Source organism: Micromys minutus (assembly GCF_963924665.1).
Source record: "Micromys minutus genome assembly, chromosome: 4".
Lineage (NCBI taxonomy): Eukaryota > Metazoa > Chordata > Mammalia > Rodentia > Muridae > Micromys > Micromys minutus.
In genome coordinates, this window is record NC_137973.1 from 68,703,085 (window position 1) to 68,730,711 (window position 27,627).

The following is a 27,627-nucleotide window of genomic DNA, read 5'->3' on the forward strand; positions in this document are numbered from 1 at the left end:
ACTCTCTGACCCCAAGAAATAGACTACACCCAAGTCTTTGATCTGCAAAGCACCACAACTGTCTTAAAGCAAACAGTGGTGTCCCTGAACATGTCAGGAACAAGTTGGGTTGTGGTTGTGAATAATGAGTCATAATTCAAAATGCTTAGCCAATAAAAAATTTAAATATGAACATTTATTTGTGCTGTGACCTTTGGTCTTGGTTTTTCATCTGGAGAGTATTTAAAAGAATAAATCTGGGATGAGAAGATTGCTCACTGAGTCAGACACTTGCTGTGTAAGCATGAAGACCTGTGACCAGATCCTCAGCACCATCTTCAACATTCAGGCATTACTGTAAACACCTCTACCCCGGTGCTGAGAAGCAAAGACAGGTTACTCCCTGAGTTTACTACACAGTCAGGCTAGCCAGTGGTGGACTCCAGGTCAACCAACAGGAAACTCTGTCTTAAAAACTAAAGAGGAAAACAATCAACAAGACACCCAACATTAACTTCTAGACTCCATAGTTACAAATACAGACAAGCATACCTTCACACACTGAAAAACACACCACACATACACCAACACACACACACACACACACACACACACACACACACACACCATACACACACAAACATCCTTCTGAACATTCAAATGAAAAGAAATAACATTCTTATGAAATGTTCCTTTCAAACAATCATAGGGAATCCATCTCAGGCCATGTGATTGTCCCATAATTCAGAAAACAATTTATCTGAGACAATTCTACTTTATGAACTGCTCCATTTATCTGAGTCACTCACAAAGATTTAAGCGTAACTTCCTTCTTTTTCTGGCTATTTGATACCATTTGCTGTGGGTACCAGCAGGAGGAAGGCATAGAACAATAATCATCTTAGTCATATGCCCTAGTTTAGACAATCCAAGAATAATCCCTTGTCCATGTCCACTAACTTAGTATCAGATGACAGAACAATACAATGTAAATTGGTCATAACTTATCTTACAGTAGAAATAGGCAACCATATATAAAAACAGCTCTCTATATTCCTTTCCCTGCATTTAGCATCACATTTATACCACTTATTGTTTATTATTTGAAAACCCAGTCTCTTGTGTGAAATAAGCAAAGTTATTTTTTGTATCGCTGGTAAAGCTTTCTGATTCAAATGATAATGTTGAAGCTGAGCTTAGGAGATATATTTGCAGTTGTCAAGACCACAGTTTCATAGTACAGGGTAAAACTCAACAACAGACGTCAACAGTTCTGTCTTCAACTGATCTTCCAACTGTGAGATATTAGCAAAAGCATCCCATATGCATTTGAGATGTGACTTGCCTCATTTTCTCTAGAGATCCAAGTGTGGCCTTCTGACAGCACATATGTGTCCTTACAGTTATAAATAAAAATCAGAGATACTTACATCTAGCCATATGCCATAGCCTCCACTGGTACTGCAATTTTATATTCTCCAAACTGAGTCTAGGTTTGAATGCTGCGTACATTTAAAACAGTTTGCAATCTTCAAACTAATCCCCCTATTTCAAGAAAGGGGCACACATTCCTTTTTGCTTTATTGTTTGTTTGTTTGTTTTTCCTGGAATTATGGAGATAAAAGCCAGGTATAGAGGATGATAGGCAAGCACTGTGCCACTGAGCTTTACCCCAAATCCTGATTTATTGAAAGATGATCTCACTAAGGAGCTCAGAGTAACCTCAAATTTGTGATTCTCCTGCCTCAGCCTTCCAAGTATTAGAATTATATAGACTTGAGCCATTATGCCTAGCCATGTTCTATTTTTGGTGAAAATTTGACATCTGTAGAATCTTGTCGTCAGTATTTTATTTTTCCCTGTGTAGGTATCAGTATGAACCCTGACCTCAGGCTATTCAGTATAGTGAGATGGATTGTTGTGTTTCTTCACATTCCAGAAAATTCCAGGGCGCAGTTACACTTTTTACCTGTTTTTATTTTTTAATTTCTTTTAGCCTGCAAAATGCATAATAATTTTGTGTGAAAATGCCTGTTTTGCTTTCACACAGAAGTATGTATTTTGGAGGCTAAATAAAATTTAAATAAAGGAGAGTCTGAAAGTTTTGTCTGATGCAAGCTTAAAATGTTTTATTTGGAAACAAGTCTATCAGCAGAAAAGGCTGTGACCTGATATTAATAAAAGGAACAAAGGGGGTAGATTTTCTTTGTATTCTAATCCTATATTCTGTTAATAAATATTTTAGCCTCATCTCCCAAATGCAGCATATGCCACTTTCAAAAGTATTTTAATTGGTTCTCAAAAGCAGGAATCTATTTTATAAGCTATTTACTTAGAATGTTAAGGAGGAGAAAGGCTGTCTATTTCAGTAAGACTAGATGGGTTTGTAACCAGAGCCCTGAACGATCATTGTGGTTTCACCTTTTAAAAAGCAAATTCATTTATCCCAGCAAATATTTGCAGATCTGAAACATGGAAATAATATCGCTCATAAATATCAAATTTACAATCTCTTATTCTTTTCCACCTACTAGAGACATACCATGGCCCAGCCTGGTAATAGGAATCGGACTACAGCTCTATCTAGAAGACAGGAAAACTGTTCCCATGGAGATACAATCCATCAGACAGGAAAACTGTTCCCATGGAGATACAATCCATCAGACAACAAGCAAAATCTCAGGAAGTAAATGTTACTGTGATAATAAAATTGAAGTGGAGGAAAAAAATACAGCTTGGAGAGGTGGTTTGAGAGAATCCCGAGGCACAGAGAAAAACAAGAAAAAGCCAGGTCTGGAAGAACCCAGTGTCTATGAACCTTTGATTTATTAACACCAGATATAAGGTGGAGCAGAGTTAAAGAGGGGGCTGATGGGTCAGAGAACTGAGGAGCGAGTTAGGGTTCCTGATATCCTATAAAGACTGACCAGACACAGTAAGGAACAGAGTGAATCCAAGTTAGCTTTTAGGAGATTTTCCTAGGAGCTCTTGGAAACTTGAACAAAAACAGAGAAGGTGCTGGGAAAGACTGAAATATGGAATAAACTGCTAACCTAGAGCTTCAAAAAATATCAGAATAAAAAGAAAGGAGATCCCAGAAGGGCCAGTGTGTTCTAGCCTTAAGCACCCCAAAAACAAGGATTCCGTGCACTGATCCAAGAAGGCAAAGGAAAATCCTGAGTGAGATAACCCAGTCATAAAAGAACAGACATAATATGTAGTTTCTGATAGTGGGATACTAACCCCAGAAAGCTCTGAACACCCCAGAATATATTTTAATTAAAATAGAACTGTATCACATCCCCCTTTCCTTCCTACAGCCCCTCCCAGTTTCTCTCCTATCTCCTCAAATTAATAACCTCTTTTCCTATATTATTGTTACATATATACATATGTGTATATATATGTACCCACAAATACTTAATTACAACCTTATAAAAATGTATTTGTATACTTTTATGCAAAAATGCTTTAAAATCTGTACTTTTATCTTTGTATTTTAAAATAAAGTTAAAAAAAAAAGGAAGACACCACTTGGGTTCTGTCTGAGCTGTGTTGAATTTGAGTTACTAATGTTGGCTGTTGAACTGAGGATACACAGGAAGCAAATACTTTGTGAATGTTGTTATTAGGCTTCTGTTTGTTTCAGAAGTATTTTCTTTACTTTTCACAGAGCAAATCCTCTTCTTGATCCATGTCTTCAAAGTCACTGAAGGGACTTTTTAAAGTGATTCCTTAAAGTGACTATGCTTGTTGGCATCTTTCCTGGACGGTAGCCACCATTCAGGAATCCTATAAGTTTCTATAATCCTAAATGTCTCTCTGACTCTTCTTGCAGCTTTCTTCGGTAACATGATGCATCAGGTCTTAGAAGGACAATAGCACAGGATAACCCCTCCACACAAGCATCAAAGTTCTTATGGTTCATTTTGTGATATTTAGGTACTTCGTGAACAAAATTATGTAAAAAAAAATGCCTTGTATGGAGATTTTATAAAGTAGAGAATCAAAATATGAACTCCTGCATATTTTTCTAAATAATGTTTTCTAAAAATACAATTACACCCTTTCCTTGGGTATTGTGTATGACTGAGTTTATACTGAAAAGCAGAGCTTAGAAGTTGGAACAGACATTTTATTGCACAAAAAGCCTAAAGTATTAGGTCCTTTTAGAAGAAGTTAAAAGTATAATGGTTTGTACCCATGACAATGCCATGGTGACACTGTTGCTTAAAAATTAAGAAAGCTAATTGATTCTTGCTCTAGGTGTCCTGCAATCCTAAAGCTCCATGAGTCTATTATCTGGGGGACAAATGAATCCAAATAAGTTGATGTCTACAAAACTTAACCTTTGAAAGAACTGTAAAACCAGATATTAAAATCAACATTTAACTTTAGTGTTTTATTTTTTCCTTGAAAGCTGAGAATCAGAGCTCAAGCATCACAACAGAATTATCAGGTAAGTTCATTTTCTCTTCTAAGAGTATTCATCAAAATATGCCAAAAAAAATTAGACCAGCTAGGAGCACATATATGTATATGCAAATGCAAGCTTGCCAGAATGGTGAATTAGAAAACAGTACAAGACAACTAAATATCAGGAGACATTGAGTTTAAAAAGCTGAAACTAGAAATATCCAGGGTTAGGGTTAGGACTATGATAGATCTAAGTAGAGCCAGTCTTGAGGAAGAAAACTTACCTATAAATATTGCTCCCCAGTTCTGTCTCTACTGGTCAGTTTGTCTTCTCAAAGGAGTAGAATGTCTTCACCTACTTTTTCACAAAATCTGATTCTGGCATCCAAAGGGATGTTGTAAATAAAAGCTAAAAACTGAAATGGTAAGGCCAAGAAGTTCCCATGTTTGGACACCTGACTTTTATTCTGAATTAACATTCAGTAATGAGGAAATGGAAGCTGTAAAGAGACCCTTGGGATAGGGGAGATGATAGGGCTGAGGACTCTTTGACCTTCAGCATCCATAAAGGATCAAGAACTTCCCTCCCTCTCCATTACTAATGCAGATGACAAATCTTAGAGATTCTCATTCCTTGTGCCCTTTAGTTAATACAAAATTAGAAGATGGGACAGAGAAGGTTCAGGGAGTGATTTGTTTTTCCATGTTGTAGCATGAAGATAATCACATGGTCAGAAGACATTTTTGTACTTTATACTCAATAGAGTAAGTTGCCGTGCAATGGATAGCTTCTTTATTCAGTGCAAATATGTACACTTTCTAAAGCAAGAGATAGTCAAATTTTATTAGACAAAGTCACAATATCTTAAAAGACTTCAAACTGAATATGATGCCATGCTAAATATGCAGAATCATATATTTAATCAACTACCACCAACCAAGACAGTCAATAAGTGTTCATTTTATTTCCATTATCTTTGACACTAAGAAAGATGTGAAGCCTACCATTAAAAGGTCACTTGTGGAGTTTGGTCAATATTATAAATAGCTATAATATTCTACCAGTCATGTTGATATAAAGTGGTTCATCCCAAGCGAGCTTCAGGCAACTTTATGAACGATCAAATGAGGGGCACATACTTTCTGAAGGAAGAAAAGAAGCTAGAAAAAAAGATCAAGAGTTCATCAAAGAAGTGACCTTCAAGACATCAAACCACCAGATTATCGTACCTATTCATTTTCAGATGAGCTCAGAGCTAATGAAGACACTAGGGGAGCCATTAAAACCTTCTATGGGGAATGGATTCCCTGGAGATACAGGCATCACATAACAATACAATCTTAAGCAATGCTGGAATTCACCTTTTCTTCACCAGATTTTTCTCAAAGGTGAGCTTTATATTACTTTGACAAGAGAACTCATCCCTGAGACTCTCAGTAGGAAGAACACACTCCAGAGGAAGGCCCCAGCCTGACTGATTATTGGAAATGCAAATTGGAACCAATGGGTTATTTTTAAAGAATAAAGTTGTAGGGGAAAGGAAGTGGGGCTGTATCTAGAAGAAATCCTGGGGAAGAGTTGGAGTAAATATGTTCAAAATACATTGTATAAAATACTCAAATATTAATAACTGCTTAAAAGATTCCATAGTAAAAGTGTAATATAATGAGTCTCACTATACTGAAGGAAATAAATACCATTTGCTCTAGTATTTTATAAAACATAACTATTTGTATCAGTTCTGCAGATAAATATAGCTAATAAGATACGTGTATATAAAGGATATTATATTGGAAGGATTTTGGAGCCTGAAAGCTTATGTGACACTGCAATGAACAAGGTGGATTCCAAGTAAGCAGACAGTGTAGCAGCCCACATTCCAGGGCATAGGAACCAGGAATTCTGACATAAAAACCAGGGATCCTGATGATGTGGCTTCAGGCAATAGAGAAGGGTTGAGGAGATGGCTCAAAGGCTAAGGCATTTGCTTAACAGATGTTAAGGATCTGACTTCAGTTTCCCGTAAGAACAAATGCAACAGTGCATTTCTGTAATCCCAGTATATTTATGAGAAAATTGGAGCATGACACAGAATGATGTCCAGAAGCTCACTGGCCAGCCAGCCTGACACACAGAGAAGCAAAGCAAGATGGCCTGTCTCAAACTGAGGATGTGTACACAGGGTTGTCCTCTGAGCTCTGAAAATGCCATGTATGGGTAATGATCACAGTAATGCCTCTGGTCTCCTCTAGTGTTCAACACAATTTATAAGTATTCAATGATACCTTCCTTCTTCAAGTTAGACTTTTAGCAATGTGATTGGAATGTGGACATTAAGCTTGGCAGAGAAGCAGAAGCAATAACAAACAAAAGACCATCCATCAAACCATTAGAAAGGAGAGGCCATATTGTGTGTGCAAGTTCACTGTACTCCCTCCAGGAAGTTCTAAAAAGTGAGGCATGCAGCACTCTCTGCAGAGTATTGTCTATTGATCTCCTGATCTTATAGTGGCAGAATCTTGACCTTTCCACTCAGCGAGGATCCACTCATGCTATGAACACACCTATTGTAAACTATCTAAAAGCAGTAGCTTATAGTTTTATAATATCAAAATAAGTAATTGACTCTAGAACTTGCATGGAAATATGTATTCCATGACTGATTTTCTGTGTGATCTTGAGAGGATATTTAATCTCTCTGGGCTTCAGTGTTGGCCTTGTAAAAAAATGTAAGACTTATAAACAAATAGAATAGTCTTTAAAATCTGTTTATCCTGTGAGAGAATAGATGGAAAATAAAAATGGTTTTAGAGCATATTTAAGTTATATTTTACCTCTCTCCCTTACTGTCAGAGATGTTACCTTGTTTTTTGAGCCACAGAGTCTCACATTGCTTTTTTTTTGGGGGGGGGGGGGGGGGGAGTGGAGCATGTGCCTTTATTGTATTTTGGAGCATCTCTGGGGTATATGCCCAGAAGTGGAATAACTAGGTCTTCAGGGAGTACTATGTCCAATTTTCTGAAAAACCGCCAGACTGATTTCCAGAGTGGTTGTACCAGCTTACAACCCCACAGAGCAGTAGAGGAGTGTTCCTCTTTCTCCACATCCTCTCCAGCATGTGCTGTCATCTGAGTTTTTTATCTTCGCCATTCTGACTGGTGTGAGGTAGAATCTCAAGAGTTGTTTTGATTTGCATTTCCCTGATGACAAGAAATGTCGAGCACTTCCTTAGAGACTTTTCTGCCATCCGATATTGCTCAATTGAGAATTCTTTGTTTAGCTCTGTATCCCATTTTTAAATAGGATTGTTTGAGTATTTCAATCTTTTTATATCTATTGAGGCTTGTTTTTTAACCTACTATATGGTCAATTTTGAAAACGATGCCATGAGGTGCTAGAAAGAAGGTGTATTCTATTGTTTTTGGATGAAATGTTCTATAGATGTTCGTTAATTCCAATTGGCTCATAACATCTGCTCCTTTCACTGTGTCTCTGTTCAGTTTCTGCTTCCATAATCTGTCCATTGATAAGAGTGGGGTGTTGAGGTCTCCCACTATTATTGTGTGGGGTGCAATGTATGTTTTGAGCTTCAGTAGGGTTTCTTTTATGAATATCAGTGCTCTTGAATTTGGAGCATATATGTTTAGGATTGAAAATTCATCATGATAGATTTTCCCTGTAATGAGTAAAAAAATGTCCTTCCTTAGCTTTTTTTTTTTGCTAACTTTCCATTGAAAGTCTACTTTATTCAATATTAGAATGGCTACTCCAGCTTGTTTCTTGGGGCCATTTGCTTAGAAGGTTTTTCTCTCAGCCTTTAACTCTGAGGTGGTGTCTGTCTTTGTCTCTGAGATGAGTTACCTGTATGCAGCAAAATTCTGGATTCTGTTTATGTATCCAGTCTGACAGTCTGTATCTCTTTACTGGGGAATTGAGTCCATTTATGTTAACAGATATTAAGGAGTAATGATTGTTGCTTCTTGCTATTTTTGCTCTTAGACGTAGAATTATGTCTGTGTGTCTTTCTTCTTTTCGTTTTCTTGCTTAGTTTTTTTCTTGCTTTATCTAGGGTGTAGTTTCTCTTTTTCTGTTGGGTTTTCCATCTATTATTCTTTGTAGGGCTAGATTTGTGGTCAGATATTGTGTAAATTTAGTATTGTCTTGGAATATCTTCATCTCTCCATCTATGGTGATTGATAGTTTTGCTGGGTATAGCAGCTTGGGCTGTCACTTGTGCTCTCTTCGGGTCTGCATGATGTCTTTCCAGGATCTTCTAGCTTTCATGGTCTCTGTTGAGAAGTCGGGTGCAATTCTGATTTGTCTGCCTTTATACGTTACATGACCTTGTTCCCTTACTACTTTTAGTATTCTTTCTTTGTTTTGAACACTTGGCATTTTGAGTATTATGTGTCAGGAAAAATTTCTTTTCTGGTCCACTCAATTTTGAGTTCTGTAGGCTTCTTTTATGCTCATGGTCATCTCATTCTTAAGGGTAGGAAAGTTTCCTTTTACAATTTTGTTGAAGATATTTACTGTGCCTCTTAGTTGATATTCTTCACCCTTTTCTATTCTTATTATCCTTAGGTCTGGTCTTCTCATTGTGTCCTGGATCTCCTGGACATTTTGGGTTAGGAGCTTTTTGGTTTCTGCATTTTCTCTGACTGTTTTGTCTATGTTTTCAATGTTGTCTTCAGCCCCTGAGATTCTCTCTTCCATCTCTTATAATCTGTTGAAGATGCTTGCATCTGTGACTCCTGATTTCCTTTTTAGGTTTTCCATCTCCTGGGTTGTCTCTTTTTGAGTTTTCTTTATTGTTTCTATTTCCATTTTCAATTCCTTCATCTCTTTGTGTTTTCTTGTAGTTCTTTGAGTGATTTTTGTGTTTCCTCTTTAAAAGCTTCTATTTGTTTCTGTGTGTTCTCCTGTATTTGTTTAAGGGAGTTATTCATGCTTTCTCTAAGATCTCTTTCATCATTGTGAAGTATGATTTCAAGTCTGATCCTTGTTTCTCTGGAGTGTTTGGCAGTCCACTACTTGCTGTGATGGGAGAGCTGGGTTCTGATGTTGCTAGGTTATCGTGGTTCCCATTGCTTACGTTCTTTCGTTTTTCTCTTGCCATTGTGTTATCTGTGGTTATATGTGGTCCTGTTGTCAGTGACTACCACCTGTCTCTCCAGTGGATCTGAGGGCCAGTGGGCTCAGGAAGAAAATTGCTTCTGAGTGTTCAGCTTTTTGTGGGCCAGCAGTGAGTTTCAGTAGCAGGTACTCAATTGTCTTTGTGGGCTCAGGTGGGGGAGCTCTTGTGAGGCAGCTCTGGGAGCTTGGCCTTTTGCTCACTGGTCCTGAGTACTAGTGGTGGGAATCTGGCTCTTTCTCCAGGCCAAAATGGACCTTTTTCCAGTGACTACAGCACTCTCTGCTCACTGAGATCTCATGGTGTGTCCTCCCTGGGCCTTTGTGTCAGGTTCACCTCTGGTCCAGGTGTAAAAGCTCCCATGGAGCTGATATTCCAGAACCGCCTTCCCCAGGCAGATCAAGATTCTCTCTGACACAGTTCCGGGCACCGCCTTTAAACACTCTCTGTGCTCTGGGTACTCACTACACAACCTCATGCACACATTCCTGGCATTTAATAAACTTGGTGAGGAAGAGAAATCCTCCCTTAATATTAATTTTATAGAGTTATCTAAAGTAAATAGATCTCAATTCATAATAATGTCTAAGTAAGAATGTTATTATCTCAGGTTAGTCACATTGATATGCCATAGCAATGTGAATGACATTTGAGATGAAACTTTTCCCATTGCTGTACAAATTAGCTCAGTCTATAAATGTAAGCTCTGAGGAGAATAGAAAACTATCTCAACTAAGTAAAGGCAGAAAAATTCCTCTCTGATATTCTACTAGTAACATTAGACATCACCAGCATATGCACATAAAAGCTATGAAAATGCAAAGCATCATCTGACAAGCTGGAAAAAAGTTCTAGGATTCTTACCATCATATACCCCTTTGTTAGCACAGATATACCAACTGCATGCATAGAATTCATCATCTGAACTATGTGTGTTCCAACTGCTTTTTTAATAAACCATTTCATTTCTAATGAGGGAAGTCCAGCATAGACTCTATCCTTTCCTTTCATGTCAAGATGTTCAACATCAGAATGCCAATATCAACATCAGCACCTTTACTTGTTATCTAATACTAAGTGGAAAACACTAAAAACTTATACATACAAGTAACAGCAAATGGACTCAATGGGTTATATTTATATATTTATACAAGTGTATGAAAATAATAAAAGCATGAATGTGGGATGCAGTGGGAGCCTGGAGAAGTCATCAGACAGAAAGCTAAGTGGAGAGAGAGCAGCAAAGGTGAGCTGGGAAAAAGCCTCTTGGATTGGCATTCATACTTAGGAAGGTTTTAAAGGGTCATCCAGCTCACAAGATTCTTGGAAGGCTCTCAGGAAGTGGTGTCATTGTTGTTCCATCCAGCTTGAGTAATCAAAAACACCAGTATTTCTATAACTTCAGTCCTGTGAAGACCATTCTCAAGTCAAACTCAGATTTCTTAAGACATCATTAAAGTCTTCCGTTAGTAAAGTTCCCAACAACTTAGGAAGTTGACAGGAAAAATGTGTACATAGTTCTGCATGCCTTTGATTCCAGCACTCTGGGATCAATTTCTTAATTACTCGTTTTGATATTATAAAGCCATACGCTACTGCCTCTAGATAGTTTAGAATAGCTGTTTTCCTAGCATGAGTGGATCCTCACTGAGTGAAAATGTCAAAATTCTGCCACTATAAGATAAGGAGATCAATGGTCTTATCTACAGAATGAGTCCCGGATAGCCAGAAATATACAGTAATACCTTGTCTACAAAACCAGAAAGTAGTCCCTCTCTGCAGGCATGGGGAAAACACGAATACATTTCAATGCAGTAAGTTTTGCTCTAAGAGAACTTGTTTCACATAGTTTGATCTGAACTTTGACCTGAAGTTAATAAATTGCATTTAAGTTGTGACACAATGCCTCAATAATGAACAGAATCAAAAAAAATCAGGACCCAGTACAAACGTGTATGATCTAAGAAGGACATGAGTTTCAGTTTCTCCCACTCCTGACTGGAGAAAAATGCCCCTGAAAGAGAAAAGTCTAAAAAGTCAATATCACATGGCTAGACTCCAAATTTTTTACAAAATTAGACAAACAGTCTTTAGGTGAAAAGTCATATAGCATATATTACATAATGTTATATATTTTAAAATAACTATGCTAGGATTACTTATTCTCCTAGTCGATTTAAATTTACTCTTATTTAATCTTTATAGCAACAATATAATGTAAAACTATTTTAACCCCACTTACATGTAAGAAAGTCAGACAAAAGGGGGGTTACATCACTTGCCAAGTCTCCACAGGAAGTAAGTTTTGTAGTTAGAGCTTGGGTCTGACCCTCGGCTTTCAGAATCATGTTCTTCTCTACTGCATTATTCTACACGTGTACCTTCTCTGACAGAGGTAATTTGGTAGAAATTCAGGATAGCACATTTTTAACACAATAACTGAAGATCGGGATCATCAGATCACACTATGAATCTGTCTGTTCTAGTCACAGAAGTCAGTGTGTGTGTGTATGACTTTCTCTGTCTCTGTCTCTCTGTCTCTGTCTCTCTGTCTCTGTCTCTCTGTTTCTGTCTCTCTGTCTCTGTCTCTCTGTCTCTGTCTCTGTCTGTCTGTCTCTGTCTCTCTGTTTCTGTCTCTCTGTCTCTGTCTCTCTGTCTCTGTCTCTGTCTGTCTGTCTCTGTCTCTCTGTCTGTCTGTCTCTCTCTCTCTCTCTCTCTCTCTCTCTCTCTCTCTCTCTCTCTCTCTGTGTGTGTGTGTGTGTGTGTGTGTGTTGGATTCAGAAAAGAGTTCTTAAGAATTCCAGTTACAGGAAAAACAAAAATAGAAACATGGAGGCTTCTGCTTCAGCTACACTGACCATTCCCTTAAGGGTCACCATGACGATCGTGTGAGTCACAGTGGTAGCCACTGACCCTGGACAGTCAAACTTGTTTTTCCACGGAAAGCTTGGGGTAGCATAGTTTGAATCAGAAATAGTCCTAGATCAGTCCTGGACCTGAAAATAAGGAGGAAATGAGGAAGGTTATGGACTCTTGAACACTAGCTGTTCTAAACCCAACCACCATTGGTTATTTAGGAAGCCATGGTGTCCGGTTCCAAACACCGAAAGGACTATTCACCCCCATGCAGCCCTTGATACAGGAAAACAAAACTCACAGTACAGAGAGCTTTCGGCTAGATACTGTTCTTTTGCTTAATATTTCTCTTTTTTTCTTTATCCCCCCGCCCCCCGCTTTGTGCACTAGCCTGACATTTCTCTTTGTTCCCATGGGCATGTATCCAGCTCCCTCCCACAGACCGCTTGCCTGGCAAGCGGAATGTCGACTCCCAGCATGATTCTGCCCCCACAGAGCATGCAGCGTGTGCTATGCTGTGGGTGGCAGGGAGAAAGGAGCCACAGCATCCCAAGAAATATCCATCTCTCTGGTGCCATTATGCATGGCCTCGACACCTCTACGGGGTCTTAAGCAAAACGGATGTGGCAATGGAGAGAATCCTTGCTCAGTGCACTGAGGCAGGAGCTGGTGGAAGGGATGGTGAGAGGTCGGCCTTTTGCACTCTGAGACCGTTGTGGAAGGATGAGCCAGCAGCTATGACACAAAAGAGTATGATAGTGAGATGCAGGACATTATGCCACATACATTAATCTAAGTTGTCTTATATTTTAGGCTTTTGATAATTTTTATTATTAATAATAATATGATTAACCCTCTGACTAAACAAGGTAAAGACATTTCCTTAAAGGAAAAAAAAAAAAAAAAAAGACTGGTCAATGGCACGATCTAGCAGTCATTATTCAATGGAAGATGTTCATACAGCTGTAGAGTCTTATGGAGGGAAATCAAGGAGTCTCTGCCGTTTCTCCTGGATTTCTTGTCAAAGGCTACCTCATGATCTTCTATCTTCAGCCATTGGGAAATACCATAAAAATCAGAAGCTTTGTACATTTTTATCTATGTTAAGCGTGTGTGATGGACAAATACCATTTACCAAGGTTAAAAATATCTGAAATGTGGTTAGTTTTTATCTTAGATTTACATCTCACAAGAACATCGTGTAGTTGGTTCTATGAACTGTAGACTAGAATAGGAGACTTGCTCCAATTTTCTTGGCCAGTTCTCTGGATGATGCAATACTGATATCAGTTCATGTGATGCCAAAGTTCGTCATCTTTCCAGGAGAAATAGGTGAAGTCAAGTTCAGCACTACCATTTTATGTGTTCTCTTAGAAATAAAGTGCTTTCCCAGATCTTTAAAAATGCACATTGTTTAAATCTACAAAGATATCCAATATGAAGACTCAATGCCCAAACTGAGCCTGGGTTTGTGATTTTCCTCCAGTTACCACTCAACTGCCAGATGCCTTGCCAAAAATCACCAAGACACCCTCTGCTCTGCTAACAACTGCAAAAACCATCTCACTGTTCCAAGGTATGATGTTTGTGTATCTAGATGAAAACTTCTACTTTATGGTTCTTTATGAAATAAATACTACCCATCTTCATTTTTAAAACACACTCTTGCAGTGTGAGGGAAAATTTTGCATTTGTAACATCAAAACTATAAATCATGAATATTTTCTTAAAGGGGAGTAGAGAGAGGGTTATGTGGATTAACATATTTATCAATGTTACTTAGTTATGTTCTGTCTCAAAATAACAGATCCTGAGGATGGGAAGACTACAGCCACTCCATCAACCACGCCCTCCTACTCCAGTGAGTAACATGTGTCTCTGTTCATGGAGACAGAGGCGCAGAGTGTGTAAATGAAAAGAGAGAAGGAATGCGGTTGTGGGTAATCTGTTCTCAACTTCTCTCAGCATGTGACTCTATTATAACCCAAACTACAGCCTGCTTTAAGAATTCTTCATAAACCTGATCTGAACTACCATACCATGGCCATTTTCTTTCTTTTTTCCTTTTTGGTTTTCTTTTCCACTTTCGTCCTAAGGTAAGCAATAACAAACAAAGACAAATAATAGCTTAATGGAAGTGTATTTAACTAAGACAAAAATCTCCATACTAATAACTTTTATCCATATCATCATGCCATATACCTTTAACATGTTCATCTTCATTTGTTAATTAAATATTCTTAAAGCAACCAAGTTATAAAACAATGCCTTTTTACCCTGATAGAATTGTATTATATTTGTTGCAGTTAATTTTATTTTAACATAAACATATATAAGATGTGCTACGTCTGTGTAAAGAACACTCAATAATTATAGTTCCCTTAGTTCATTAAATAATACGTCACAGAAAGAACTGACCCATTGATTAATGCCATTTCATTTTAAAGAATTAATAATGTCATACCTATTTTGAGGTATGTTGTTAGACTTTCTAAAATGCTATTTATCCATCTATTTATGGTCTTTTGCACATTTTTTTATTTTTAAAGAAACATGTTAAAAAGATACTTACAAGTCTTAGCCTTAGAATTAGAACCACCCAGTAAGCTACATTTTTATTTCAAGTAACTTTATTGTAATAATATATTATATATATATATATATATATATATATATATATATATATATATATATATGTATAATAAAGAAAACTGTTTCCTCTAGTCTCCTTTCTCCTTACTCCCCAGCCTTCAGGAAGATAGAAAGCCATCTCTCTGCAGTTTGGTAGTTTGTTTAAGAAAGGCTACAAGGGTGACATCAAGTGGATATGTCAGAAATGACAAGCAGAGCAAACCCATAAATCATATTAATTATTGCCTGAGATATACTAGTGGTTTGATAAAATGTGGTTTAAAGAAGACAGTGCGAGTGTTCTACCCGGTGTGGTCTGTTTGTATGGAATCAGCACCCCTTGAGCTGATGATGTCCCCAATACTTTTCAGGTATTATTTTGCCCGTGGTCATTGCACTGACTGTCATAACGCTCTTGGTCTTTTCTCTGGTGGGCTTGTATCGAATATGTTGGAAGAGAGACCCGGGTAAGTATTTGCCTTTTCTTTCATTTCATTTTGTTTTCCCAAAGGGAGAATACGGGCTTGCTTACCTTGAACTTCAACTGTCAGAAAAGAATTCTAGTGAAGACAGATATCATGCGGCCCAATCACAAAGAACAGTGGGAACAGGTGGAGAAATTCTCTCTGTGCTGTTGGAAGGAACAATGATTAGGATCTTTGGGTAGAGCAAATATAGACAAGCAATTTGTATTGATGAAACAGCTTCAATTGTGAAGACAGTCAGAGGTATGTGCTGTGTGTGCAATGGTATGTCCCATCAGAGTAAGCAAAGGTATGTGGAAATTTAGTTTAAAAGACCATAATCTCAAGAATCATTCTCTTGAGATACATGGGTACCTTCCATAGCAGTATTATGGAGTTTATCCTTTTTTAAATTAAACTTTTTATTTTAGAGTAGATTAAATTAATATTTTAAAGTAGATAAGTTATAAAGATAAGAAATTACCTCATATTTCTATCTATATTTCATCACCATCACCATCACCATTATCATCACCATCACCATCATCACCATCACCACCACCATCACCACCACCACCATCACCACCACCATCACCACCATCACCACCACCACCATCATCTCCATCACCATCACCACCACCACCATCACCACCACCATCATCACCATCACCATCACCACCACCACCACCATCACCATCACCACCATCACCATCACCATCACCACCATCACCATCACCACCATCACCATCACCATCACCACCATCACCACCATCACCATCACCATCATCATCACCATCACCATCACCATCACCATCACCATCACCATCACCATCACCACCATCATCATCACCATCACCACCATCACCATCACCATCACCACCATCACCATCACCATCACCATCACCATCACCATCACCATCACTATCATCATCATCTACAACAGTAACAACAGCAATCATCTGTCCTCAAAATCAGTTTAGCTTACGACAGTGTATTTGTTTAAGATAAGGAGCCAATGCTAGTGAATTATTCTAAACAAAATTCTTTATTTTATTCATGTTCTTTCCTTCTTTATTTAGTTGTTTCCCTAGTCCAAGGGTGATGCTGTCTTTTGACTTGATGCACTGGCCACACCTCTCTCTGCTTGCTTAGCTCTGCCATATTGCTCCAACTCATCTGCCCATTTCCAGACCACTGCCCTGGACTTGATATGAGGTTCAAGTTTTCAGACTTTTATCCATACTTTTTATTTTCCTGGAACAGCAACCCTACCCACCCCTTGGCTTTTAGAACACACTTGCAACTTACCCTGTGGGATTTAACCTACAGTACTGTGTTGTACCTTTCAATGTAACCTACATTAATCTGACGTAGCACTTCATTAAGCAGAACGTATCATGCTTTTATTTATTTATTTTTTAGTTTACCCAACTGGAAGACAGTTTCATGGTGCAGTAGAATTTTTCCCCTGCTCTGTGCCTGCTTTGCCTCTACGCCCATCAATAATTGTCCTGTTATGAACCACATGCAATTCACCTTGCACTATGCTGAATATGCATCAGTAGGGCTTTATTTTATTTTAAAATGGCCAGTGAAATACATCTTCCCTTAATTTTCATTCTAACTATTCCACTAACAAAATTCTACCTAAGCCTCTTAAGCTATTAAGAAGGTAAAGGGCATTTATTTTCACACAGCTTGTAAGCTGTGCTCTCACTTTCTTACCCCGGGACACTAATGAATGCGGTTTAGACCAGCCCCTGACTGTACATCTCACAGATAGGAACATGGCAGCAGAAGAAGTTGGCAGAGCGGCAGGGTGGCATTCATTCAAGCTCTGGGTGGGAAATAAGAAAAGATAAATGAACAAGTAAAGTGGGTTTCCCTATAGAAAAGAGTGAATAAACCCCAGAATGTCTGAAAGATTCTTATCCAGTCTCCAAAAAGAAAATAGTATTTGCATAAACCAGCCTTTTCCCTCTTGTTTTTAACCTGCCAATCTTATTTCTATGGAAATACAGCCATCACAGTTGAACCCTGTGGGGGTTGGGTCTACAAAATGGATAAAAACTAATATGTTAAATCCACTTATGAAAATATACTGTGTATTGCAAAAGACTTGTTGTTTAAACTGGAAAACTTGGGAAATGCATGAGTTAAAGGTGGTATTTTCTATTAAAAGCTGACTCTAAAGGAATAAAACCTTATCACTCTATAGTTATTCTGGAGATGTATGGCGTTCGAAAACCAAGTGTGGAAATTATATAATCACCCAAATCTGTTTGGTTTCTGTTAGCCTTGTTTCCACACAGAATTTCAAGCATTGTTATCATTAAATTAGCTCCATTAAACACCTGCAGTTAATCACCCTTCGAGTATGTGGAGGAGACTTCATTACATTCAGAAAATTAGCAAGCCTGCTCTGCTCTCTGAAAAAACAAAATGAATCAGAAATTGGAAATTAAGCTTATCTGAATAATGTTGATCGCAGATTGAGCTTTAACACAAGTACGGCATCTACGCAGAAAGTTTGTTGGAAGGCATCTATCTGCTAATTAACCCACTGTTACCATGCTCTAAGGAAAAATGGTAAAATTGACATTAGGATTTATCCGCTCACTCTGAGGGAGGCTACGGACAGCACAGGTAATATCACATCTGACACTTATGGCAATAAAAATTACTGCTGGACCCTGCTGATGGGGAAAACTTGGTAGGGCATCATTAGTGGGCAGCATGGGGTATGATAGGGTAATCTTAGGTTATTAGACTTCTAGTTGGATGTCTTGTTTTGGGGAACAGAAATAGAAGCAACCTAAGTGTTAATGTTAGCCAAGATCTTTAAAAAAAAAAAAAAAAAAAAAAAAAACAGTAACACTCAAAAGCAGAAGAGAAATACTCAAGAAAGCCAACAATGAGCTAGGTTAAATATGACAAAAACTAATACAGGAGCCATATGGAATGGAATGGAATCAGGAGCAAAGAGAAAGAGTCAAACAGCCTCACATCTGCGTCCTCAAGGCCATGGTCCTACAGTATGAACCATTCTCAAAGCAATCCCAAGGAATTTCTACGAGACACTTGGGAAGGTGCCTGGCAGAGCCTGCAAAAATTTAGCTACCTCAGTGACAGTTGGAAAGCCACTATTGAGAGGATGAATCATTGGGGTACAATTTAACACAAAGAAAAATCTCCATTCTCACTCACCACAAATACAGGGATTTGTCTCCCAAGCGAGAGAGTAGTGTGTAAAGGAAAACAGAGAAGTCTTCTCTCTGGTTGAAAAGGCAATTCAGTGCTTTGAGAAGTTTCTCAGAGGTATCACATATGTGAAACTTTCTAGTGTCTGTGTGATAGACCATCCTAGAAGGGACAGTCTCAAAGCTGTGTGATACTCTACGGTAAAAATGAAACCAGAACTAACTTCTTTGTTGTTTACATAACTGCCCATGCCAGAGTAAGTGTTGACTATGCCTGAGGGAAGGTCTCTGGGTACCAAGTAAACCGGAAAGAGGAAGCATCCAAGAGCTCAGCCTTAATAACAACCATTTTCTTTTCTAGGCACCCCAGAGAACGGAAATGATCAGTAAGTTGAGATGGATGATCTCCCCCAATCCCAACCTCCAATCCTGCCATTTACATAGAGAAAATTTCCAAACTTATATTCACATTTTACATATTTATTTTTTTTCTAAAAAATAAAAATAGAAAGAAGCTACCATACATGGGATTTGGCTATTTTTCAGAGCTACTTAAAGACAACGAAAAGAGAAAAATACTTTTAGGCATGGATAAAGTATGAGACAGAAAACAAGAAGGAAGGAAAAATGATAAAGTAAAGATTACGTGAGGGGCAGAAGATAAATATAACTAAGCAAAATAAATAAATAATAAATACATAAAATAAATAAACCATGCTTTGCAAGTTAAGATAGTTTTCCTGGTGAAACGTTCAACATGTTCACAACAGCTAAGGAAGGCAGTGTGTGTTACTCAGACTGCCTCTGAGTAGCTTTGACTGAGCAGGAGCACTCCTCTGAGTGTCCAAGCCAGTGGAGGCTAGTATCAAACAAGGCAGCTTTGAAAGCAAGGTGTTGACAAGCCAGGATACACTGGGTTACTGGTGGAAAGACATGAGAGCCAAAAACAAAGGCTTTCTTTGTTGGCCTGAATGTGTACCTAGCATTTACAGTAGTGGTGGGGGGGGTGTTGTTTTGGTTTAGTTCCATTAGATTGTAACCATTACAGAAATAATATCTCTTGATTACCTACACATCTCACTTAACAAATGAAAGCTCTCAAGATGTCTGGGGGAAGGAGTTGTGTTTGGAACTAGAATCCGGGAAGCAAGTTTCTTTACATTAGTTGGCTCAGACCCTAAAATTTCGAGATCTAATGAAAATGAATGTCCCTGGAATTCACTATCTGACAAGAAAGTTCTCAAATGTTTTTGTGTCTTTTACCACATTACTCACCATTGGAGACATATGCAAATTTAAACCTAGTGAGTTCATTTCCATAAGCCAGGTGATGTTTAACTGAGGGTTGCCCTGTGACAGTGTTGCAACCTGTCATCTTCCTTCAAAAAGGAACAGGTCACACAGTACATGTGTGTTCATAGTAAAGGGAAACAGCATTTGCTGTAGAAGCTTAGAAAAAGAACTTCTCTTAATGTTGGACCACCTCTGCTTCCTTGTGAAGACACACAGCACTCTCATTGGGACCCACCCCACATACAGCCACCAAATCCAAGCACTATAGCTGATCCCAAGAAGTACTTACTGGCAGGAACCAGACAGAGATGCCCCCTCAGGGACTATGCTAGAGTCATACAGATACAGCTGAGCATGCTTGCAGCTAACCAGCAAATTGAACTTGAGGACCCCAAGGAGGATGCTAAAGAAAGAACCTAAGGAGATGAAAGAAATTGCAACCTCATGGGAAGAACAACATCATCAACCAACCAAACCCTCCAGAATTCCCATGGAGTAAAACACCAACCTCTATGAGCACTTTGAGAGACCTATTGATCCAGTTGTGTAGATAGCTGAAGATAGCAGTGTCTGGCATCAATGTGAGAAGAGGCCTTTGTTCCAAGGAGGGCATGTTTTCCAAATGTAGGGGAATGCCAAGGCAATGGGGTGGAGAGGGTGATTAGGAAGGAGTGCACCTTGTGAAGGCAAATGGAGGAGGAGGAGGAATGGGAGCGGGGTGGGATGGGGGAAGAGATAACATCTCAAATGTAAATACAGAATATCTAATAAAAATTATGGGGAAAAAAAAGACACACAGCACATGACGCGGTACCAACCTATGTGTTTCTGTATCTAACAGGCCTCAGTCTGATAAAGAGAGTGTGAAGCTGCTCACTGTGAAGACAATCTCTCACGAGTCTGGTAAGTTCCCATGTGGTTAGAAGATGAATGGTTAGACAGAAATCCAGCAACGGCGCTGAGTTTTGGTCACGTGGAACCCAGTGCAAAGCAGACCCTCTCGAGAAATAGTTCAGCTGTAGCTCTCAAGAAATTCAAATTCCTGTTATGAAGAGGACGGTCATTTTCATAAAATGGAGTCTTGGACCTGCAGTACTGGAGCTGGAGGAAAGGGGGTGGTACAGAAACTCATAGGGGTATATGCCAGGAGCAGCCTAAAATAACGACCACAGGGGCTCTCTCTCACCCATGTCTAGGAAAATGATAGCTCTCACTAGAATCATGGGCTTCTCAACAGGACACCACCACCAGAAACATCACAACCCTAAAAAGAGACCCTCTTGAGTTCTATTTTGCAAACTGAGAGGCAGATTTGGCTCTCTCACATTCAGATGGTACCTGCGTCAGTAAGGAATGATGACCATGGTAGACAGATGGCCCTGTCTCCTTATAAGTTTCCATTTTCTTCCTACTCGAGTTGTCAGGACGCAAGTATAAAGCATATTATCTTGGCAATTGTGATACTTTCATTGCTTTCCAGCTGGATTAGGGAACCACACTGCTTTCAAAATTACCTCAAAGGTAATCCAGCTGTTTTCCATGGGAAAATGCCTGAATTGGATAGAAATTGATGATTCCAAATAGATTTTAATAGTGTAGAATTAAGCTGAGTATAATGACCTCCAAATCGCCTGAATTTTGATTAAAGTCTATTGTTATCAGCACTTGGTGGCTTTTTCAGTGTTCCCTATCAAATGTCTTCTCATTACCTTTCAAACTAATTCAAATGTATCTTCTTTATAAAATCATTCTCACCACTTAAAAGAAATTTCATTTTTAAAATTATTTTGCACTTTTCTCAGAAGCAATGTTGAAATCTTTCCTAAAATACAACTAGAATAGAACTTGAAATGGCTGAACTGAATATAATTTCAGAAGTTTAGCTCAAATTTTCTACCATCACCCATATGATCATCTCAAAATATATTTTTTAAAGTCATCTGATAAAGGAGACCTCAGGCTACTTGCAAACTGTATTAAAGATTGCTACAGCTTACATTATTGGCATACAGCGTTACTTAACATGCTTCACTGAGAGGACAATAAAGTGAGAGTTACAGCAGCCATAAATGTTTGGGGACATGGTCATTGTATCACTATAGAATTTTGGGGACTTTAATTTTAAAATTAATTATGTTAGGATAGAAACCAATAAACAAATGCTTCCAAGAAAACAAAAACAAAGAAAAACAAAAAACCTCCACAGCCTCATACTTTCAAGGAAAATTGCAGTGCATGCTGAATTATTTTGGTTTCTAGATGCTTTAGGGATCCTGAATAAGTTTTTTTATTATTTTTTCCATTTTAAAAAACTTTATTGTGTCTTCTTTATTGGATATATTTTATTTACATTTCAAACGTTATTCCTTTTCCTGGTTTTTCCTCTTGAAACCCCCTATCCCAGCCTTCCTCTCCCTGTTTTTATGAAGGTGTGCTCTCTCAACCACCACTCCTGCCTCCCTACCCTGGCATTTCCCTACACTGGGGCATAGGGCCTTTCCAGAACCAAGGGCCTCTCCTCCCACTGATGTCAACAAGGCCACCCTCTGTTACATGTGCAGCTGGAGCCATGGGTCTGTCCTTATGTACTCTTTGGATAGTGGTTTAGCTCTGGTTGATTGGTATTGTTCTTGAATTGATGAGGTTTGCAACCCAATTTTTTGTTATTCTTTCCTAGTGCTAACAGGTTCTTTTCTGAACCGTCTTACTCTGGCCATGTCTCCATGCCCATCACCCACATGCTTTGGTTCCTTTCTCTATGTAATTTTTTTGAGCAGTCTGCTGCTGAAAATGGAGTTTATACCTACTTAAAGGTGGGGCTTTTCTTCATGTAAGGAAAATAATATGTGATTCTGGAAGAAACCTGTGCTTTCAGAAGACTGTGACTAGCTTTTGTAGGAAATCTAGCCAAGTTAAATACCACTGTTTATAAGTGCAGAATATATGTCCAACATGATTGGCTAAATGGGACTCTCAGAGGACAGCTCAGAAAGCATGCATTTTGCTTCCCTTTTAGCATACAAAGAAGGTGTAAGAAATTTGAAGTATTTGACTGCCTGGTATACTATAAAATAGGAAAAAAAGATAATATAAAATAAATTTTAAACTACATATGAAGCACAGCTTGATGCAAGCACTCTTGGCCTTTGCTGTCTTATCGCCTGCCAGCTGCTCCTTCGGCCCTTAGTACACGAATATGCTTTTTGTTTTTATCACGGTGTGTTAGCTATTTTCTGTTGCTGTGATTATACAAGGTGACCAAAGTCAACTTAAAGAAGAAAGGGTTTATTTTAGCTTATGGTTCCAAAGGGAGAGAGTCCTTATGGTGGAGAAGACATGGCATGGCAGCAGGAGCGGGAAACAGACTACATTTTCATGCACAGACCGAGAACAAAGATAAAGAACAGAAACTATGGCAAGGCTATAAACCCTCAAAGCCCACCCCCAGCAAGGCTTCATCTCCATAATCTTCTGAAACAGAGCTACCAAGTGGATGCCAAGTGCTCAAATATATGATCCTGGTGGACTTTTTTTATTCAAATCATTACATACAGATGTCATTACTATAATAACTGTTATCCAAATCATGATGTTGTTGGACAGAACATGAGGTCATATATTAAGCATTGTAAGGAACTCTTGTGTAATGTCCTCTGTGTAATATCTATCAGGTAAAGGGGTTAAATAAAAATGCAAACTAAACAGGTGCAAGGAGAAGGTTGTAGTGCGGTTGGGGCTGCAATGGCTGTCACGCTGTGCTCAGCAACGTTTGCAGCATAGGAACTTAGGAGAACAATTGGGAAGAGGCCTGAACTTGCCCTGTAGTTCTTGGACACTATTACTGGCACACCTGTGAAAGTAGCTGGTGACATATTCATTGTCACCAGAAGACAGCTGTGTTAACCACTGGCAGATAAAAGCTTGCAGAAAATAATGACATGTTCTCATATTGCTCCAATAGATAGTGATGGACACTAATATTTGACACCCCCTGAAAGATACAGGTCAGAAGAAACACTCTGGTGAAGAATTTAGTACCATGTAAAAACTGCTCTGAGACTCTCATTTTTGCTCTGCCCGGGTTCACCCCTTTTTCCTTCATACTTGACAGCACTGTACGGCTGAAATTTTGATGGATATCACCTATGTGTTGACCAGAATGTCACTAAAGCAGTCATGTTGGCTTATAAACTATTCCACGAAGTTCCCACTGAATAATTTAAACAGAAGGACCCAAGAATACCTCCTTGATGAAATGGCACTTTAAATATAGAGTATGGTTTGCCTAGGGAAAGGCACCATGTGACAGGAGAGTCAATAAACCACCTGGCTACTCTGATGTTGTGTCCACCACCCACACTCTTACCCCCAGGGAGTTAGTAAGCAAGGCTCTTTTAGCTTGAAAAGAAATGACAGCCAAAGAAATCTCATAAATCTCACTAAATAATTTCCAGGCAAGACCAAGAAGCAAACTGTGGCTTTAATGACACTCCTATAGGAAAAATAAAAGACCTTTTCTTGATTTAAAAAAAAAAAGAAAGCCCAGGAAACATTAGTTTCATATTCATACATAGATCAAACATTTCCTCTGTTCTTAGGCGAACACTCTGCACAGGGGAAAACCAAGAACTGACATCGTGATGAATCCTCCCTACACCTGGGCAATAAATATGTAAGTTTCCTAATTCCATTCACAGAGATTCTCATTAATATCTGTTTCCTTAGCCTGCTATACCTCAGATTATTTCATAGTCCTTTAAACTGTGAATGAAACTTAATGATTGGTGTCAACGAGAACATCTTTTACAATTTGTCTGAAAACAAACTTTAAAAGGAGCTGCCAGAAAAACAACTGCTCTCTCAATTGTTGAGCATTCTTCCAGTGGCCTTTCCCACTGGATTAAGGAATGGCACCGTTTATTCCCCATTCCTCTGGATGATGCTTCCTTGTGAGTACTGTCCTCTTACACCGGGGTTAGGCAAGGTTCTACGTGTAATGACAATTTAAAGGACACAGGGACAGTGCTGACAGACCTGCAGTTTATTTAAGAAGGGACACCATACAGAAACTGCATGAGGCTAAAGGTGTGTCTCTGTGCCATAGGCTGGCACACAGCTGATGATTATGCTCCACAGAAGATCCAACCATCTTTATGCTGTAGGGATAGAATCAGGAGGCCCTTACTTCTGGAAATAGGAACTGCAGATATGTGGTTCACAGAAATATCAAAAATGCAATCTCAGTTAAGGTTTCTTAATTCCCAACTAATCACAAAAACTTGTTCAGCTACATGAACAGATGAGGAACATAGCCCTTCTAGTAACTCTAGGAGACCAGATGAAAATGATAAATTTCATGCTGCCATAATTGTTACTTTAAAGAAAAAATGGAACACCTCAGAAGCACTTACGTCCTATCTTTTGATCAACACACTCCTTGTCTGGACCAGGAGCCAGTGCAATGCAGGTACCTTTCTTATTTCTTGTCAAAGAGGCTCTGGAATTGCTTCATGTGAAACTGCCTTAGGCTTTCCTAGAAGCAGATTAGGAGACTCTCTGATCTTGATTTGGTTCTTATTAAAAAAAAAAAAAACATTGACTAAAGGGTGTCACAGTATTTGTTATTTTATAGAATGTACAGAAAAATGTAAGCTTCATAATAAACAATAAAAAGCAAATGAACCAATAAGTGCTTACATGTCCAGGACTGCCCTGACCAACCTCGTCATCACATGAGTAACTTGTTCAGGGGAAGGTGTGCCCCTGCTCAATACACTGCTTGAATCTACTGCCTAGATATTAATCTGGTTGTCTAACCATCAGTCATTTGACTGTTGAGTACTTGGGGATGTCCAAGCTTTCTTCATCAGGAACAACAGACAGCAAAGAGATGCTCATCTAGATTTGGGCATCATCAGCATCATAATCTCACCTGTCTCTAGCCTGTTACTAGGTGTGTATTGCAGAAAAAGGAATCTAGATCTTTATCCTTCCCCTTTTTAATGGTCACTTTGGGGAGTCCAGTTGGTGAAACTGAGTGTTGTAATATGTGACTAATACATGAGAAATCATGTAAAGAAAGTTTCCATGAAAGCCAACCAGCTTAACCCAGGATTTAGTAAAGAGATATTTTCTTACTTACAAAGAATTCAAAATGTAGAAGTCAATTGTCCAGTCTAGATAAAAACAAACTCCTTCTATTCAGATGAGTGGGGTAAAAAAGGAAGAGAAGAAAAAGTTGTGTAGTAAGGACTTCTCTGCAGTTGTGTTAAATCACATAGACCTAGAAAGTCTTTGGATGTGATCAGAGTGGCCATGTTGCTGGATTAAATTTTCTCTACACATTGTGGATTGCAAGAACCCATGTAAATGTGTGATGAGTATGACATCCCCCTTATAATCCTAGCTCTCAGAAGGGAAAGCAGGTTGTCCCAGAAGCATGAAAGCTTGCTAACCCTCCTAGACACATTGAGTTCAAATGAGAAGCCCTCCCTCAATATAAGAATGACTGAGACAGACACTATCAATTTCTGGCCTCCATATATGCCTGTATATGTGCAAACATGCCTAAACATATGTAGCCACACCATACATAATATATTATACATATTATATACACAAATAGTATATTCATTCCAGGGGATAGGATTTCTTGTCTTCTGGTTCACAAAGCTAGGAGAACTCCTGTTGCATTTCTGAATAAGTTTGGAATTGCATAACAATCTTCTGAAAAGTAAAGATCAGAAGGTGGTGGGAAGAAGCGAGCTTGGCATCTGCCAAGTGCACCATCTATCTGTGTTACTTTTTCTTCAACATACATATTTCTGTCACTGTACTTAGAATTTAATAACCAGTGAGTGATTTCCAGGCTGTCAACTAGAAATCAAATATCAGTGCAGAGACTCATAATGAATTGGATTGAGTTCAGCAGAATTAGGGAAGGAGACAAGAACTTTCTAATCTGTGTGCAACTGCAGTGTGCCGACAACCACTTACATTCAAACTTTTCACCTCAAATGAACATTCTAGGTATTTTTAATGCTTTCTGCCTGAGCTATCGATTGTCTACTTTTTTTGCAGGTAATTATACTTGTGTGAATTGTCAGGGCAGACAGAAATTCCAAAATACTTTTGACCCTTGACTTTAACTGGGAGAATAAAATTTTACATAAGAAATAAAACAATTACAGAATAATACAATCTCATCAATTCAAATCCATCCTACCATCTGCTGCCTTTATAGCAATGGGAAGGTCTGTAGGGCTCCAGAAAACAGCCCCCTTATACTGCAGATTTGGTGTCATACTGGGGGATGTACTAGGTTGTGTGCTCAGAGTTCAGCACCTAGGAGTGCTTTAAAAAAAATCAAGGTGTGTCAGTTGGTTGGATGTGGGTTGGAACGAGGTAGAAACAGTGCTGCTAAGACCTGACACACTTCCAGCCTGTGTGCTTGTGTGAATCACGGAGTAGCAGTAAAGATTGGGGTTGTGGAGTGAGGGCCAGTTTGGGGAAGATAACTTTCTCCACTCAGAATCTCACTTTGAAGTGTGCATGCCATTTATGTAACTACGGTGTATGACAATCCTATGTCTTGCCAAGGTCTAATACTCCACACTACCTCTGCGTTCTTCACTTCATTAGATCTGAGCTTTT

The 27,627-nt window shown here is 38.7% G+C and overlaps 1 protein-coding gene across 2 annotated transcripts in view; it reads left to right on the top strand.

Annotated features, from left to right (window-relative positions):
- The window catches only part of EMCN (endomucin), an 89,962-nt gene that overhangs the window by 61,800 nt on the left and 535 nt on the right, over positions 1–27,627 (top strand). The window contains exons 5-11 of one of the 2 annotated variants that reach the window (XM_080915526.1): positions 4,400–4,438; positions 13,873–13,962; positions 14,194–14,247; positions 15,389–15,484; positions 19,043–19,067; positions 20,816–20,877; positions 24,573–24,646. In XM_080915526.1, coding sequence (XP_080771652.1) covers positions 4,400–4,438; positions 13,873–13,962; positions 14,194–14,247; positions 15,389–15,484; positions 19,043–19,067; positions 20,816–20,877; positions 24,573–24,607 — 401 coding nt within the window. In that variant the 3' untranslated portion in view covers positions 24,608–24,646. The remainder of the gene's footprint in view (positions 1–4,399; positions 4,439–13,872; positions 13,963–14,193; positions 14,248–15,388; positions 15,485–19,042; positions 19,068–20,815; positions 20,878–24,572; positions 24,647–27,627) is intronic. The other variant, XM_080915527.1, reaches the window with a different exon arrangement.